Source organism: Strigops habroptila, chromosome 10 (assembly GCF_004027225.2).
Source record: "Strigops habroptila isolate Jane chromosome 10, bStrHab1.2.pri, whole genome shotgun sequence".
Classification (NCBI taxonomy): Eukaryota; Metazoa; Chordata; class Aves; order Psittaciformes; family Psittacidae; genus Strigops; species Strigops habroptila.
Window position 1 is genome coordinate 6,940,420 of NC_046359.1, and position 17,855 is coordinate 6,958,274.

Genomic DNA, 17,855 nt, shown 5'->3' on the forward strand with positions numbered 1-17,855 from the left:
ATTAAATGGTTCTCCTATTGGGATTCTGGCAGACTGTGAAGTATGTCCAGCTCAAAAAATACTTAACATAATCTATACCGACAGTTTAAAGAACTAGGTCATCATGTATATGGTGTTTGATAGTTTCAAACAAGACACTAGCCTGTTCACTGTCATGGTTCAGAGGCATAGATATGTCCTTTGGGTTTAGAAGCTAAAATAATCAGCAGTCTGTCTGCAAACTCTAAGGCTGCAGTCTGCAGAGGGAGATTATTTTAATTGGTATTCATCCATTTTTTTTTTGCCCTTTGCCCTTTTGCCTTATGACAAAAATACTACTTACATAATGGCTTATGGGCTTTAATTCTTTGATTTTTTTTTTATATACAGTTTCTTTTGCTAACTGTTTGCCTTCTGTGAATCCATACTTGCACTTGATTACTTGGAAGTGGATACGGCTTTTGTCTGCTTTCAGTTACCTTCAAAAAGATCAATAACCTCATACACATTTTTATAATATACCAATCCTCCTCATAGGTCTGCTAATCTTATGTGCTGAAAAGATGTTCAGACTTCTTGAAAATAAGGTCGATGTGTTTTCAGACTGTATTCTGCTCTGTTTTCACTTCCCTACCATTGCTACCATCTTCTTTTGCTAGGCTGCTGAAATGGCACTCCGTTTAAGTGGGATCAATCGCTGGTGTGTCAGTGGCACTCCTGTGCAGCGAGGATTAGAAGGTGAGGTTTTATGTAGCAGTGTCATCTGTGGGTTTTCCTTGTGCTGATAATTAGGTAGTGGTTTGAAGCAGTTAAAATGTCAGCTAGTCTTGCTCTGAATTCATTAGGTACTCTGACTTGGTAAGGCATAAACTGTAAGCACATAATAAAGCCATCAATAAATGCATCAATATAAAAATTGCAGACATGGAATTTTTTTATCTCCCTGAGTTAGACAGATACTTTGGGGAGCAGAAAAGCTGTATGTCTAACAGCTGACTCAAGTCTGTTCTTCAGTTTTCACTTAGCAGAGTGGGTAAATATTAACCCTTCTTTCTTGCAGCTAAAGATAGTCTGCTGTGGTTACAGAACTCTTCTAACTGTCAAATACAGCAAGCAAGCTGTATTTGCTTTTTGCATAGCCCTGTATGAACTACTGTGGGCTTCAACTGCCATGAATATAAATTCTAAAAATCATATTAAAGCTTTATGAAACTGTCTTAAGTCCTTATGTAAGGACTTAATGAATTGAGATGTGGGGAGTAGGGAGCTGTATGTTAGCAGCTGTCATTTATCTTGTCTTTTTTGTGAGGTACTCAGTTTCTGTAGACAGGCTTCAGACAGAGACATTAAAAAAGAAATGGAACTAACTTCTTTATCTCCCTGTGTTCTTCGATGGTTTAGGAATATGTGGTACACATTGAGGCAATGAATTTGAAAGCAGATAAATCAGTGTATTCATTTGTGTACATTTGTGAACTTATGTTCAGATAATAAAAGTCAATATTGTAGATTAATTCAATATGTAATTGTGGATTAAATTTATAAATGCACATAATACTAGTAAGAATACGTAGTTAATAAAGCAAACACTATAGAAGGAAGTGGTTGATTTGACTGTCATAATTAACTTTTTCAAGTCCTTGTGTGTGATAGTGTTGATTTAACACGTATCTGAAATGTCATATTGTCGATAATACATGTTGACCAGGTGCTCAGGTTATACTGAGGCAGCCCCCATCACATGGGGATGAAAACTGCTGGCTGATTTGAATTTGTGCTGCCACTGCTGTAATAAAGTGGGATAGGACCTCTGGGTAAACAATTGCTTCCTGCATAGAAATGATTCCCAAGATTTTTCTTCCCCTCATCAAGGATGTATTTGGTGAATGTCTTACGGCTTTCAGCTGGCTACCAGAATTACCCTAAAGCTAACAGAATAGAGAATGTAGCCACAAGATCTTTAAGAACTATCTATAAGATACCATCATATTTTTCTGTTTCTGCATTGTCCACATGCAGCATTTAAATGTGTGCTTCAGTATCTTTCCAGTAAGATTTAGATACAAGCTTAATGTCCTTAAATTTCATCCCCAAAATTGATGGGTTTCTGAGTTGGGCAGAATGAGCAAGTTGTATTCTCTCATCGAGTAAGAAAACAATAAAAGTTTGTTCTGTTAATTTCTAATGCCTTAATAGGAAAGTGAGTCTTCTGAATTGCAGCCCCTTTCAGGATGGTGGGCAACAGACAGTTGGTGCACAGCAGGCTATGGAGTAATGATTCTGAGCAATATTGTTTTAGAAAAACCTGGCTAACTTGGTTAACCATATGCAGTCATGTAATTTCTGCCTCTCACCTCTGCTCTGAATAGGTTTAAATTCGTTGCTCTGTTCTGCTAAACTTGAAATTAGGGAAATGTCTCACAAGTAGTTCCATTCCAGCAAGTTCTGTGAAAATCAACCACTAGCTAAAGGAAAGAACCACTACCTTCCCCCACCCAGTCTCCTGCCTTAAATTAGCTATTTTGAAGAGGGAATGACTGGAAAACATGGAAAAGCTATCAGCCAGAATGTAGTTGCTTTTTGCCTGATAACCTTTGTATAAAAATTTTTTGGAGGCACATTGTGAAGTATTAAAATGCAAATATTGTACTAAACCACTTTCTTTTCTTGGCAGATCTGTATGGATTAGTCCTTTTTCTTGGAATTGATCCTTACTGGGTCAAACATTGGTGGGACCGGCTTTTATATCGACCTTATTGTAGGAAAAATCCCCAGCCTCTCTACAGTCTGATTGCCAAGATAATGTGGAGATCAGCAAAGAAGGATGTGATTGACCAAGTAAATTAGCCTTTTTGGTTTTACAGTTCCTGAACAACATTTGTTAATAGCTTTATTTGCAAATTACTTGTTTTCTTTTTGAATTGCAGATTCAAATCCCCCCTCAGACAGAAAATGTACATTGGCTTCACTTTTCTCCTGTGGAGAGACACTTCTATCATCGCCAGCATGAGGTGTGCTGCCAGGATGCATTGGCAAAACTCAGGAAGATTTCAGACTGGACTCTTAAGCTTAGTAGCCTAGATAGAAGGACTGTGACTTCTATTCTGTATCCTTTGCTGCGGCTGAGGCAGGCCTGCTGTCATCCACAAGCTGTTCGAGGAGAGTTCCTGCCGTTACAGAAAAGGTGAATTTCTGCCACTTCTTAAATGGCTTGCTTTACACAAGGGAAAACCCTGATTGTCCCCAGCTGTGCAAGATCTCGTGCAGTTCTCAAACAAGCCTAATTTTAAGCTTCTTTACTTAAATGTGCAACCATGGCATACCAAGGTATGTGACCTCAGAAGCTGAATAGGATGCAGAGGGTAGGTAGTGTAATTCTTGTGATAAAGAACATGGTACTGAGAGGCAGTTGTTTGTGCAGTTACACTTTAATTTTATTATGCTGATGGATGTTGCAGGTGACAGATTGAGTGTGAAACAAACCAGATTCTTTTTCAGTTTTAAAAAAGTCCACTGATTTTCTTTTGTCTCTTACAAAACTCATGTTCATAAATGAGAAAAACCAGCAAAATGAATGAACAGAATGGAATAATTTTTTTAATTCAGAGAAAATGTTGTTAATGTGAGGCTGCAGAATTCGTAAATGTAGATCCAAACTTGAAAGCTGTTCAAATGTGGGAGGTTTTGCCATTTTCCATCCCCCTTTTTGTGCATACTTTTAAGATCATTTTCCTTGGAAGTGCCCTGCAAAGAGGTCTCAGCCTTTGTTAGACCAAAAATACGTTGCTAGCACTCTTTGCAAAACGTAGCTGCTACTTTTCCAGTCAATTAAGGGGGTTGTTGAAAGAACAGGCTGTTTCCATTCAGGCTCTCAGAGCCCTATGTTGTTTCTTTTTTAAGCTACATGTAGGAAAGAACTTAAACTTCTAAGGCTGCTGGTGTTCTTTCTACTCTTACCTAGTCTTGTACATCCATTCTATTCGGTCTCTTTCTATCCTTTTATGAAGTTTTGTGTCCTACTCCTTCCCCTTTCTCATACAGTGCACTACTTAAAATGCCTAAGCAGCTGTAATTGACTTTGCATGTACTTCAGCAGGGACCAATGTTGTTGTAGCATTTTCTGTCTAACAGTCTGCTAGTGTGGAAGCAAGGACTCAAACATGGAGAAATCAGTATTCCCCCAGCCTGTAAAAGATTATTTGCATTAAAATGAGTCAGTGGAGTAAAAACAAAATGTGTAAACTGAGCTGAGTATGCTGGGGACAGCTTAGTACTGTGTTGATTTTGGTGGAATGGTTGTGGAGAGACAGCTGCATAGTAACTGAGGTGAGAAAACTAGCAATGAAAATGAATTCTTTCTTTAAATCATATGTACAAAGCAAAGTCATTTCCCAGCGCTACTTAGATACCTTTTATGTGAACCAAACTTGACTGCAGCAGTGAACATTCCCAGCACAGAGAGATTTGGCTCCTGGCTTTGGTTGTGTGTAGGAGAATAATGAAGCAAGTCAGTTCTAGGAACTTTGATGAATAAAAGAAATTTAATGAAATAAGGAAGTTGATGCTGGAGCGCATGGATAAGAGAAACTGGCCTGAAACAAGAAAGCTGATTTTGGTGTATATTCTCTGCTAGATGGCCGGTTTTGATTTGGGTGTGGGTTTTTTTCTCTTCTGTCATGGAAAGCAGTAAATGAGAACATATACTCAGCAAAAACATAGCCCACAAAAGAGAGGTTTCTAGGCTTCCCTAGTTAAATGGAGTAAAAAAACCTTCTTTTTGTCTTAATTGGTAGTCTCAGGCTGTGTATCAAATTGCATACTTTATATGTGCATCCTTTTGATTTTTTTTTTTTTATGATTTTTTTTGAAACTGCTGATGGTTTTGAAAATGAAAGGTAAGTATTAATGATCGAAGCATCAGAGTATGAGCAGCATGTGCTATGTGTATTTGCCAACACCTGCACAACCCAGCTAATTATAAATTGTGATTATATTGATTTAAAGCCTGCTCTAGTGTAACACTAGTGTAAACAGTTTCTGCAAATGGAACAGGGTTGCGAGTAGGGTAAAATAAAAGCCTAGTCAAGGATACTGTTCCTACATACCTTGGGCCCAGACTGCACAGGGGTTATGTCACCTCTTGCTCTACTCCACAGCACTAAATGCCAAGTAATAAATTCTTCTCGTGAAGGTGAATGAGGCTGAGGAGCAGAGTTTTGGGGAGAGGATTAGTGTCTGATCTCACAGCAGCAATTGATCACAGAAGCAGCCTCAGGTCAGCTGTTGTAGACTGTTGCTGCAGTTTACTCTCCTGTCTCTTCACATCTTTTTGCCTGTATTGTTTGTCCCTTGGCCTTACTCCAAGCTATTCTTCATGCCTTTTTCTTTCTTCTGTTTCATCTCTGTTCTTGCTTCTCCCTCTTATGTCTCCACTTCCTGTATTTTTATGTTAAGCTATTTTTTTTCTGACTGAATTTCTCTCATGAATTACAAATATTACAAACAAATGTAGAAAAGGAAGTTTAAAATTATAATTACTGATCTTTACTATTCTCATTTCACGCATTTTCTTCTTTACCTTGACACCTTATGGTGTTTTGCATGTTTAGATTAGTTGCAGAGGGGAGAAATGTAGTCTCTCATAGCTGTTTTGATTTGAACAGCTTCTAGCAAAATTAGGTCTATTTTTGCTTCATTTCCAGTTTGCCACTGCAACAGAAGGATTGCTCTGTGAAGGATTATTTTAGTTAATTTTCCTCTTGCTTTTTATTTCTTTCTATTTTTAGGAAATGTCAACCTCTTTTTCATACTCAAGTTAGGCTAAAGCTCTAGCTGGAAGAAAAGCTGACAACTAGGGTTTTTTTTAATAAGTAAATACATCTTGAATAAACATTTGCACAGTATGTTGGATGCATGTGACAGTTTCATGCTGCACAACATGATAGTTTTACTTTTCTAGGATTGTGGTTTTGTTTCACATTTGAGCCGTTTGGTCTCCATTTCAGCACCATGACCATGGAGGAACTGTTAACATCTCTGCAGAAAAAATGTCGAACAGAGTGTGAGGAAGCTCACCGGCAGTTGGTGTGTGCTCTGAATGGCTTAGCTGGTATCCATATCATTAAAGGTAAGACTGGATGGCTGTAGCATATACTTTACTTCTTTTAGTTGGCTAATTATGTAAAAGCAATGGCTTTTTTGAATTCAGGGGGGAAAGCCATAGTGAAATCTTGGGAAACTAGAGAGGCTTGTAACAGTGTTCAGAACAAAAGATACTCATTCTAGAGGAGGGAGAAAAGGTGTTGTTTTATGTGTCTTCTTGATGTCTCAGAGTATTTCTGGCTTTTTGGTTGTATATTCTTTCTTAATTCTACCATCTGTATGTACTGGGAGGATAAAAGAAGTCATACTTGTGTAATTATATTTAACCTAGTTTTGTTTTATCAGTAATGCTTTCTGGGCTTCCTTTGTGCCCTCTGCCATGCAAACTGCTACACTGATTGTGGAATCTCTTTGCTGCTGCCTGCTATATGGCTCTGTCAGTATAAATTTTGACTGAATTAGGAGGGAAAAAAAGCTTTGACTAGGAAACAAAAATAATTACATAGATCTTGAATGTCCCACTAAACAAATTAATAATAAATTAAAATTACCTAGTCATGAATGTCAAAAAATGCTTCTTTGCTAAGTAATACATCTTCTAAAGTTGACAAGCTGCTTGAATTTTTCCAGCTTATGTTGAAGTCTTCCTTCAAAGAGGAGAACAAGCAGACTGCCTGTTCCATTACTTGTCTTACAGAAACACTACATTTAGATTCTCTGGTCTGTAGTTAGTAGGTTTGAATTGTTATGTTTGTTATGATTGCAGGATGGAGATCAAGTTTTTCAGCTACAATTAAGTGCTTAAAAAGATCTCTGTACAGATTAAATACTCCTAAAATACACTAGTACAAAAAGTAAGTTTGGCGGGTTTTTTTGAAAAGCATATTGATGAAATTTGCATCTGGTGAGGAACAAAAGCAGGTCTGAGGCAGAGTTCTGGTCTGTAACTTCCCTCTCCCTTACCCCCAGCATTACTGTTACACTCAATCACTTTTATCAGCAAGGAGGAAGTGCACTTCGTATGTAAGAAAAGCCATTAATTTATTGTTACTGTGATTGAAATCTTACAGGTGTAATTGCTATTACTCCAGATCTAATTGTTACAGATGAAAAAATAATATTAATCACAGTTGTTTCTACTACTTGTCCTGCTTTTATGCTCACCTTTCTACTGCCCTTCTGAATCCTAAGGTCAATGGTTTCATACTGGTGGTGGCAGTGCTATGGTTTGTCACCACCTGGAATGCTCAGGAAGAGTAAGATGTTTCATGTTGATAGTTTCTTTTTTCTTACTCAAGGATCCAATTGGGGTCATTTTTATGTTCGCTAGCACACTTTTTACACCTTTCTCTGTCTTCATTGGACTGCAGCTTCACTTTAACACCAAATTTAGTGTACATGATGCTTTTTATGAATGTTACATACTATTTCTTTGTTCTCTTTGTTGCCCCTAAAACCAGTTTTGTCCAGCTCTAGGTCTGCATTTCTTTGACTGTGGGTGAGTTGTTTATAGCCATGGCTTCCTTATTCACTGCCAAGCCTGTGTACCATCTCTTAGCATCCCATGGCTGTACTCTACACTTCATCCTGTATCTTTACTTTTCAAGGTCTCTGCTATTGTTACTAGGCCTGTATTTCTCTACACTACATCATTGTGTAAGTTGTAAATATCTCATTCTACATGGAATAACTGCTTGTTACTGCTATCTATATGAAGCTGTGATTGTACTACACAAAGATAAATGTTAAAATAAAAAGAAGAAATTAGACTAGCGAATTAGACACCTAGTGAATTAGAGGAATTGCTGTCACAGCTAAGCCAAGGAAAAGGTCCAGGCAGGTCAAGAAAAACTCAGAGGAGGTCTGACAAGCCTCAACCTGAGGCCTTGCAAGTTCGGTATCGCTTTTGGCCTGTTACTAGTAATGACAATAATATTTTGCAGGACTACACCCTTACAACTAGCAACAGTTTCAGTGCAAGAAATCTTGTTGAAAATAGGGTTGTTACAGATATGTAGGATGTTTTTTGTTTGTTATCTGTCTTCATGCGTTTCATGTCCCTGTACTTCCCCATGGTTTAAGAGTCTTATAAGACTATTACTGGCTAAGTACATTTCTGTCAGTTGAGCAAAGAAAATAAAAATAATTTGGTTTTTTGTTGGGTTTGTTTTTTTTTTTTTTGCTGCTTTTCCATATGCAACTTCAGTTTTCTTATTGCTGCTTTTTGTTATATAATCTATTTTCTGAGAAGTGATTGTGGTGTTAGCAGCTTACATCAGTAGTTACGCTCCCTGCATGTGTTTAATCATTTCTGCATTTCTGAAGTGTGACATAACTTTCATTGTTTTCACTGGAAGAGTGAATAATGTATTTGCAGTGTGAATTTAGTGATGCATCACTGCAGTGAGTTGTAGGTGACTTTATTTTTATTTTTTTTTTTAGTTCAACATGTGAGGTTTTTTGACTTATGCAACTGTGAATACATATTTTAAGATCAAGATCTTGCAGTCACAAAAGATACCTAATTTGGAAACTGCTTGAGTCTTTGTAAAATATAATACTCTGTCTTTTACCAGGTTTTGGGGGAGGGTGGGGGAGGAACAGAATGGAAAAGGAAGATCTGCTTAAAGACAAGCAGATATTACACAGCCTCTCTGAAAATGTCTTAATATGTTACAAGTGATGGCCAGTCGTGGCTGCTTGTATATTTAAACCCAACACAATATGTGTATGTTTTCTGTTCCTCTCTTAATTCAGGAGAATATGCATTGGCTGCAGAGCTGTATAGAGAAGTGTTACGATCATCTGAAGAGCACAAAGAAAAGCTCAAAACAGATTCCTTGCAAGTGAGTGAGCATTCAAATATAAAAATAAAACAACTAGTAGTTAGGATCTGGAATACTTCAGATTTAGTTTAACAGGTCAGTCTTTTCTTCCTCCCATTGATGTGCTGAATGACTCATTCAGCCTGCTGTCATTATCACAATTGTTAGATCAGAATCTGTTTAATGACCTCCATGTTTCCTTTTTTTCTTTAATCTAATATCTACTGTATTTCTAAAAACAACTGCTTGTGAGTGTTCATGACATTCCAAAAGCAGTGTATGATCTCCACCTGCTGTTCTGCAAGAAACTCAACAAGCTGAATTTGTAGACTTCTGTGTGTGACTGTGACTGCTCATGTTAATGGTACTATATTACATCCAGCGAATACAGGATGCTGGGCTTGCATTGAGAATGATATTAATTTGCCAAATGATAGAGAATAATACAATTGTTATACTGCAGAAGATGTTCTCTGAAAGGGAATTAAAACATGAGAAAGAATCAAAGTGAATTTTCAGGTACTATATTAATGCATTTTTCATACTATAATAAAAATACGAATATATTTACCTGGTAAAAAAGCAATGGTTCTGTACGTAACGTCTTTGTATTTCTTCAAGAAATACCAGTTCTAAATTGACCAAAATTCTCTGAAGCACAAGAAGATACTTAAAATGTTAATGATGGATAAATAAGAAGTGACCAGTTGTCTATTTCTTTACTTTACTTGCTTCACTGAGCAAGTTATTGTTTGATTATCTTGCATGTGGTCATCTGGTGGCTCCATTGTGCTCCTTTGTTCTTCCTTCCTACTCCTTTGTGACTTCCCAGAGGCATTTTCACTTAGCATAGTCACATCAGCATAAACCTATTAAACTACTCATAACAAGATTTTTAATTAATCTGCTTTACTGCATTATGCAATCCAATAAAACCTTTTCCCCCTCAAAATGTACATTATGTTTGTGTAATAAAGCTCAGCTTCTGATGAGCACTTCCCAGTTGTGTAGGCTTAGCTCTATAAGATAATGGCAAATCACTGCTGGCCGGTTCTCTTCAGTGGCTGAGACAGTGGCAGGACAAAGGTGAAGTGAATCCTGAAAGTGAGACGTTTATGATAGTGGTGGTTATTAGTATGAGTTATTAGTATGAGGAAGTGTAATATTAGGGGTCTGGTTTGGGACACATAGGGAAGGGGGACACATAGGGGGAACGTAGGGAAGGGGAATAAAGTTGCCTTAGATTAACAATTGAAATAATTTTCCCAAAGAAGAAATAAAAAGGTCATGTTTTATTCAGTCATCTTTTATTTCAGGTAAGTGAAGAATATGGAAATTACTGAAGCTCTTGGAAGCTGGTTTTTTCCTTATACTTTATTTTGCTCTAGATAGGCTAAATGAATGGTCTCCTTATAATATCCTGAAATATATTTACAAAAGAATGTGCTCTGGGATAAATAATTTGTTTTCCATAATAGCAAAGGGGTGTTTCAATTATGAAAGTCAGTATGGGACAGAATCATGGAATGGTTAGGGTTGGAAGGGACCTTAAAGATCATCTGATGATTTATGTCAAACTTGCATCCTGATTTACTTTTGAGGTGTTGAATAAGGCCTTTTTAATGTTTAATTTCCTCCCTCAATAAAATAAGGAAAAAATGTTTCTTTTCTTTTGTTAATCTGGATTTATCTTACAGAGGGGGAAAAAACCCAACTAATTATAAATTAATACTAATTTTTTGCTATATGCTTTCATTGCTGTCTAAGCTTTTCCTGCTACAGATGTTGCAATGTATTTTTTCATGATTGCTGTTAACTTTATATATATTTAGAGACTTCATTCTACACACAATTTGATGGAATTGTTGGCAAAGCACCCAGGAATTCCTCCGACTTTGCGTGATAGCCGACTTGCAGAAGAGGTAAACGTTACTCATTTTTATATAGATACATTTTGAAGAGCACCTTTTAACTTTTTTAATCTGTCAATATTTTATCTAACTAGAGAAAAAATATAAATAGCTTTCAGGTTAACTACATACATATTCTTTCAGGTTAGTAAAATCAAGAGTTGTTTAGTGTGCAAGATGAGAGCTGAAATGTCCAGTGAAATGCTGCTGTTCTCTCATCAACAGAGATGTTGGTGATCTCTGTTATGTTTTGAGTGTGTTTTATGGAAGTTTTAATAAATTTTATCTCTGAAAAGTGATTTTTCCCACCCCACAATGTTCTTGTGGAAATAACTTACATAAATGTTAACAATAATACATCATCCTGAATTCTTAGGAGTCCTTTGTTTTCTCACATTTATTTCATCATTTTAACTGCACAGTCAGTCTTCTGTAGGTGAAGTTTCTTTTTCTTGTATAGGTGCCTTCCATTCCAAAACGCTTCCCTATCTCTTAGTAAATATAAGCTACTACTGCCTAATTCACCTTCTCAATCATGCCTTGAAGCTGGTTTTCTACCTCTCTTTTTGGTCCTGTGTGTGGTACTGATAATATCTTCTTTGAAACCTTCTTGAGAAGATCCTGTTTTGCAGTGTTCTTTATAATCTAAAATTTGCCAGTAGCATCTGTCCGGGCTCTTGCTCTGCTGCTTGTATTGTACTCACATGCTTTGCAGCAGTTGGTTTACCCATCACTCTTGTACTGCCTAAACATCTAGAAAGGTTGACACTCTTTGGCCAGATGAACAAGTCACTGTGTGTTACTTCATGTGCATAAGCCTGTTGACTGTATCCTTAATCTTGACTGGGGAAATATCGTGTAAAATAGCTGGGATCACGGTTCCCCAGTGGTTACTTGTAGTGGACAGACGGACCACATCTGCAAAAGAACGTTGTTGTTATGGCATCATTTCGGTGGGAAGGTATCTTGGCAAGTGTCTAGCTGAACCTCCCCTTCAGAGCAGGGTCAGCACTGATTTCTGACCAGGTAGTTCAGGGCTTTGTCCAATTGGAAGGTTAAAACCTCCAAGGGAAGAGATTTCACAACTTATCTGAGCAACCTGTTCCAATACTTCATAATCCTCATAGCGGAAATAAAATTCACATAGAACCTCCCATTCCAACTTATAGCCATTATCCCTTGTTCTTTTGCCATTTACTTCAGTAAAGTGGTGTCTGGCTCCTGATTCTTGGTGATTTCCTTCTGGCTGCTGAAAGGCTGCTATTATGTACCCTCTAAGCCTCCCTTCTTCAAGCTGTACAAGCCCAGTTCTTTCAGCCTCTCCAGTTACATGGTGGTGATCAGTATCTGTCTTTTTATTTGGATATCTTGTGATATTTTATCATTTTAATGCAAATTCTATGCATAGGTTGCTTTTTTCTTTTTTGTTTTAATTTGCCTTTGTAGAAATACTGCCCAGTTTTTCGTTGTCAAGTAACTAGCAATTTTTTAATATCAATCACCTTCTCCTGATATTATAAAGAGGAGGTAGCACGTAGGTAGCTAACCGTTTAAAAACATTATGGTAGCTGGGGAGTCTTTACGTTTTCAATTATTCCTCATAAATATGATTTGTGCGTAATTTAAGCTCTCATTTCCATACAGGCAGAACAACTTCGACAGCATTATATGAGTAAATCCAATGCAGAAGTTGCAGAAGCCCATCAGGCCTTACAGCCAGTTTTTCAGACCATTCGGGAGCTCCAGAGAAAGGCAGGTACCTCTTACGTATTTAGACTCTGAATTCTGAGATTTTTTTTTATATATATATATATATTTTTTATTTTCATCTGTTTATCCAGAACACCAGCTATTTATTATTTCTAACAGTTCTTTGAAGGCCCATTTAGAACAGGACCTTGCCAGTGTGCTTGCATGCACCCACCCAAGCCCTAAAATATGTTCAGTGTTCCTCGTGTAAAGAGGCACATAGTACTTGATGAACAGATGGTTAAAACCAGACATACATGTTGGGATGATTCTAGTAAAGTTTAAGACCATGCTTGATTTCTATATTAACTGTGCTTCACCTGTCATTTAAGTAAATAACTTAGAGGTTTTGGCCTTGAATCATTTCTGTGGTGTATCAGATAGTATTTCGGTTACTTTCAAAACGAACTGTCCTTTGACTTGCATTTAGTCATTGTGCTAAGTCTTAACTGTGTTTAGACAATGTGACAATTCAGGTTTCATGGAAAGGTGCAAACCGTGAATGAATTGATGAACACCTGAGTGGAAATGCTGCTTCTTACTTGTGTAATAGTAAAGAAATAATAAAGAAATAGGGGCAGATGGCACATGAGGAAGTGAACTTCTGCAACTTCTTTCACCTTTGAAAATTATAAGGTTGCTTCAGTGTTGCTTTATTAATCTCACAGAGAACTTGCTTTCTCTGATGAAAAGATCCTTTACTCTCTTCTTGAGAGAGAGAGAGAGAAAGAGGAAACTTTTTGATTACAGTATCCCTATGTGGCTATTCTGTGAAGATGGCCTTGGTGAATCTGACTCTGCTAAAGCTGCTTGAAGGTACAGCAGTAGAAAATGTAGAATATTTCTTAAGACTGTATTCACTTAAACAGGAGAAGTAGTATTTTTTTTAAGCATACTCTCATCTTCCGCTTTCCATGAAATTTACCAGTTTTTGTTTGAGTGTGACCTGAAGAGCAGTATAAGCCTCTACTCAAATGAGTAAATTAGTTGTTGTTGAATGTTTATGGATAAATCTGTTCTTTTGCATACAGATACATTCAGGTTCTCCTTGGTGGTTGGATGTTATCCAGACAGCAATACAGTATGCCATCGATGAGGAGCTTGTTCAACGTGTGCAAAATGAAATAACATGCAACTACAAACAGCAGATTAATAAACTCTCCATGGCAGAGAAGTAAGAGAATAGCTAATATAGGCTAATGAATACAGTTAAGTCTGCTCAAGTCCTCCTGTCAGTTTGTACTAACAGTTGCAATTAAATAGCAGGCATTTTTGCTTTAGAACATCTGGGCTGCAATTGAATTTCAAAAAAAAAAGTCCCCCCAAAAACATAGCTAGATTGAAGACTTGGAAAGAAATGCAGGAGAATTACAATTTTCTTAGACAAGTATTCTTTTAAATGTTCCTTTGTATTACCTACTGTGGTTTTAGAGTCTTCTGTACTCATGCAACTGCTGAGCAAGAAAGATTCCAAGTTGTTTGCGTTAAAATTGAGTAACCTCTAAAAGAAATTGCCTTGCTTAAATGGAAAGTAGACAGACAATAGCAGAAAATCCTTACGTAGCACCAGAAAATAGCAGCATTGTTTTTCTGAGCCAAGAATTGTGGCTTGGTTTTGTTAGAGACAGCAGTACCACTGTTGTGTGCTATTACAGAATAATGGATTGGAAGGTACATCTGGAGGTTGCTTAGACCATTCCCCAGTTTATAGATCCAGGCCCATGCTCAGAGATTAAGTCCAGTTAAGTTGCACAGGAAATTGTCCCGTTAAGTTTAGGGTATCTCCAAGGAGGGAGATTTTATTTCAGCTTCTAGGTGAAGTCTGTTCCAGTATTCGACCTACTTGATGGAAAAAAGAATTAAAAATGCTTCTATTTAGTTAATATTTCCTGTGTTGCATTTCAGTCTCATGTCCTTCCGTCACATGCCTTTGGGAAAAGTTTGGCTCGGTCTTCTCTGTACCTTCCAGTTAGATAGATGTAGAAAGCAGTAAGGTCTCCCCTGAGCAATCTGGTTTTAAGGTTGAATAAACCCTTTTCTCCTACCCTCCTTTTGTATGTTCTATGCTCCAGCTCCTTATGTGTGCCCTCATCACAGAAAAGGGAGACACAGGAAGGAGAGTGCTCTCACAGTTTAACTTCAGGCAGTCTTCTCAGATACATGAACAATCAGTTTGCTCTTATATAAAATCTTTCTAAATCATGTTTTAGTTATATACATTTATATAATATATATAATAAAATTTATTTAAATGCACATACGTATGTGTATGAATATGTAATGTGTATATAAAATGTGGATGTGTGCAGAAATTTAAATACTTAAAATATGCGCAGATTTTAATTAAATATATAAGGACATGCACTCCAGTATGACTACTCTGTTATCACGATCCCAAATTTTGCTTAGAATGAAGAAGGAAATTCTGTTTGTTAAAATGGATATTGGGGGCCATCCAGCTGGAAAGTAGCTTTGCTTGGAGTTCTGGGGAATGCCAAGGTGACCAAGAGCCATGTATTTGTCCTTGTGGCAAAGGAGGCTTATGGTATCCTGGACTGCATTAGACAAAATATTGCCAGCAGGTTGAGGGAGATGATCCTTTCTGTCTACTTAGTGCTGTGAGGCCACACCCGGAGTACTCTGTCCAGTTCTGGGCTCTCCAGTACAAGAAAAACAAGGACATACTGGAGAGAGCCCAACAAAGGGCCAAGATGATGATGAAAGGACTGAAGCATCTCTCATACAACGAGAGGGTGAAAGAGCTGGGACTATTCAGGAGTTCAGGGCGGATCTTCTCAAAGCTATCTGTGACTCAATTGTTTCTTTTATAAAATAAGGATAAAACTTGCTTCCTAATTAATTTATTTTAGCATATGCAATTAAAAAGTTAAAAACCAGTGTCTTAGGAAGTATTACTGGTCAGTGGTGGAAGCAACAAGCGCTAATCCATAGTTGAGTATTAGAGATGGTTAATCCAGGGTATGGTGTGGAAGATTTATAAAAATCTGGAATATATGGCAACTGATAGTAGTAACGACAGACTTGTGAATGAAATTTACATGTATTTTCAAACTACCTGGTTAGGCAAACTTGTCTGTTTTATTTTAAAATACATATTGCTTAAGCAGGTCATATTAAATGCCAGCCCGTAGTAGTGTTGTTAAACCTGTGCTTTTCTTTTCACACTTCACAAAAGGCATGTTGTGGACCAAACTTTCCGTATTGGGTAGAACCACATTCTTGTAATACACTGTCTTGTACATGAATGCCTGAATAACCTTGTATGAATGGTGCACTCTCAGTGGGGTACCTCTGCCCACAGGAAGAATACAATATGGGAGGTGCTTAACTGGTGCTCATGACTCCAGTCATGACAGCCAGCAAGATTTTAGGAGAATAGTTCACTGTTATGTCCATTTAATAATTTTAACTTTGAAAGCTAACTTGCAAAATGCAGTATATTTTTGTGGGCAGTGCATGTGTCTGCCACAAATTGCATAGATGCATTAAAAATGAGTTTAGTAGCCAAAAGATGCAAATAAGACTATGAGTATGTGCAGTTGTTTACCTTTAGTGGATTTGTGTTGTGGACCAGAATGTTGCAGGCTTGTGTTGACTGCTAAAACTCAGTTTCATCTCTCAAATCTTGGAAGGAGTCTTTCTATTCTGCAAATACTAGGCATCATCTCAGGGGGTTCAAATGAATGATTCTAGCAGCATTACATGTAGTAGTAATAAGCATTTGCTTATGATATTCCATTTATACGTTGTCCTAGATTGCTATTAGCTATTTCTCTTCTACTTCAAAATACTGACTGAAGTTTGGATACAGTGACTCAGTGTGGAATTAGTTCCTTTTTTCTTTAAATCAGATTCCGTGACTGCAGAGGCCTTCAATACCTGCTCACAACCCAACTGGATGAAGTGAAGAAGTTCCAGAAGATTGTAAGAGAAGCTGTGAAAAACTTAGAAGGCCCTCCCTCTAAGCAGGTTATTGAGGCTGCCACTATCTGCCATTTGCGACCTGTTAGACTTCCACTTAACAAGTATGTCTTGAAAGTAGAAAATATACTTTAGAAGTGTGTTATTAAATTCTCCTTTCTCTTTGAAATAACAGATTAAAGTCTTTATTCTGTACTCAGGGTTTGTACGCGCACAAATATCACAGATCCATTTGTTAAGAGTCATGACCTTACTTTGGTTTTATTCTTAGAAAATCTTTTCCTGTCAGTTAGTATATTGAGTGTACATAAGAGTGTTACGTTGGCTGGGGTTTTTTTTAAGGACTTTGTGTGGTTTTATGTGTTGGAATAGGGAATTACAGGATTTACTTTGGTTTCTGCTTAAATTCTGAGTGCTTCAATCTGAGTGTTTTCAATCTTCTCTATTGCAGCTGTGTCTTCTGTAAGGCTGATGAGTTGTTCACAGAATACGAGTCGAAGCTCTTTTCTCAGACGTAAGTTCATAGCTTTATAAACTTCTTGCTATAAAAAGAAGTGGAAGTTGGATTGTTTTGTATTTTCTACTTTCAAGTTTTCTGAGCTAAATTATGAAAAAATTACAGCAACTTTTTGCCAATGGCCTTGATAGCAACTTTATTCATCAGGTTTAATTTTCTGTGTGAATTTAGTTTTAAAAAGTTGTATACAAGGAACCAGTACATTCCACTTTGTCTCAAGCTGCTATAATATGACTGTATGTTTTCAATGAAGTATTGAAGTGTTCAGAAAGTTTCTGTACAAGTATGCTAATTAGATGTATATTCCTATTTGTGCAAATATTTATTTGCAGTCCAGTTGCAAGTGATATAATACCATACTAATACATTATTATTTTTTTTAAATTCTATGTAATTCATAAAGTAACAAAGACTAAAGCTGCAGTGGGAGAGGAGATTTCAGATAGGAAATCAGCTGTGAGATGAAAGGAAGGTTGCACCAGCATATGAGAGAAGTATGCATAGTAGACAGTACTGAGATGCATAGATTACAGGCCTCCGTATACTTTGACTTTTTTCTCTCATATCCCTCAAAATGTCAAAATTAGATTCAAAAATCTTGAGGTCACTGAGAAAACATTTTGGAAAGTCTTTGCCAGTGAGAGCTCTGTTGCCTAGTGGTTGTTGGAAGCATTAGGAAATGTTAGTGTGTTTCTGAATCAGCATTATTTGCCAAGGAGGGAACTGGGAAGCTGTAGTGTTCTTAAATAGTGCAGGATTCAGCAAACTTTGCATTGGAGTTGAACTACAACTCTTGCTGATTAAAGAAGTCAGAATTGCAATTTTTTTTTT

The 17,855-nt window shown here is 37.1% G+C and overlaps 1 protein-coding gene across 4 annotated transcripts in view; it reads left to right on the forward strand.

Moving 5' to 3' along the window:
- SHPRH (SNF2 histone linker PHD RING helicase) overlaps nucleotides 1-17,855 on the forward strand; it is a 53,832-nt gene that overhangs the window by 13,538 nt on the left and 22,439 nt on the right. For all 4 annotated transcript variants that reach the window (XM_030499312.1, XM_030499313.1, XM_030499311.1 and 1 more), the window contains 10 exons: nucleotides 639-717; nucleotides 2,654-2,817; nucleotides 2,907-3,163; nucleotides 5,985-6,106; nucleotides 8,839-8,927; nucleotides 10,739-10,828; nucleotides 12,461-12,568; nucleotides 13,597-13,739; nucleotides 16,438-16,611; nucleotides 16,959-17,021. In XM_030499312.1, coding sequence (XP_030355172.1) covers nucleotides 639-717; nucleotides 2,654-2,817; nucleotides 2,907-3,163; nucleotides 5,985-6,106; nucleotides 8,839-8,927; nucleotides 10,739-10,828; nucleotides 12,461-12,568; nucleotides 13,597-13,739; nucleotides 16,438-16,611; nucleotides 16,959-17,021 — 1,289 coding nt within the window. The remainder of the gene's footprint in view (nucleotides 1-638; nucleotides 718-2,653; nucleotides 2,818-2,906; nucleotides 3,164-5,984; nucleotides 6,107-8,838; nucleotides 8,928-10,738; nucleotides 10,829-12,460; nucleotides 12,569-13,596; nucleotides 13,740-16,437; nucleotides 16,612-16,958; nucleotides 17,022-17,855) is intronic.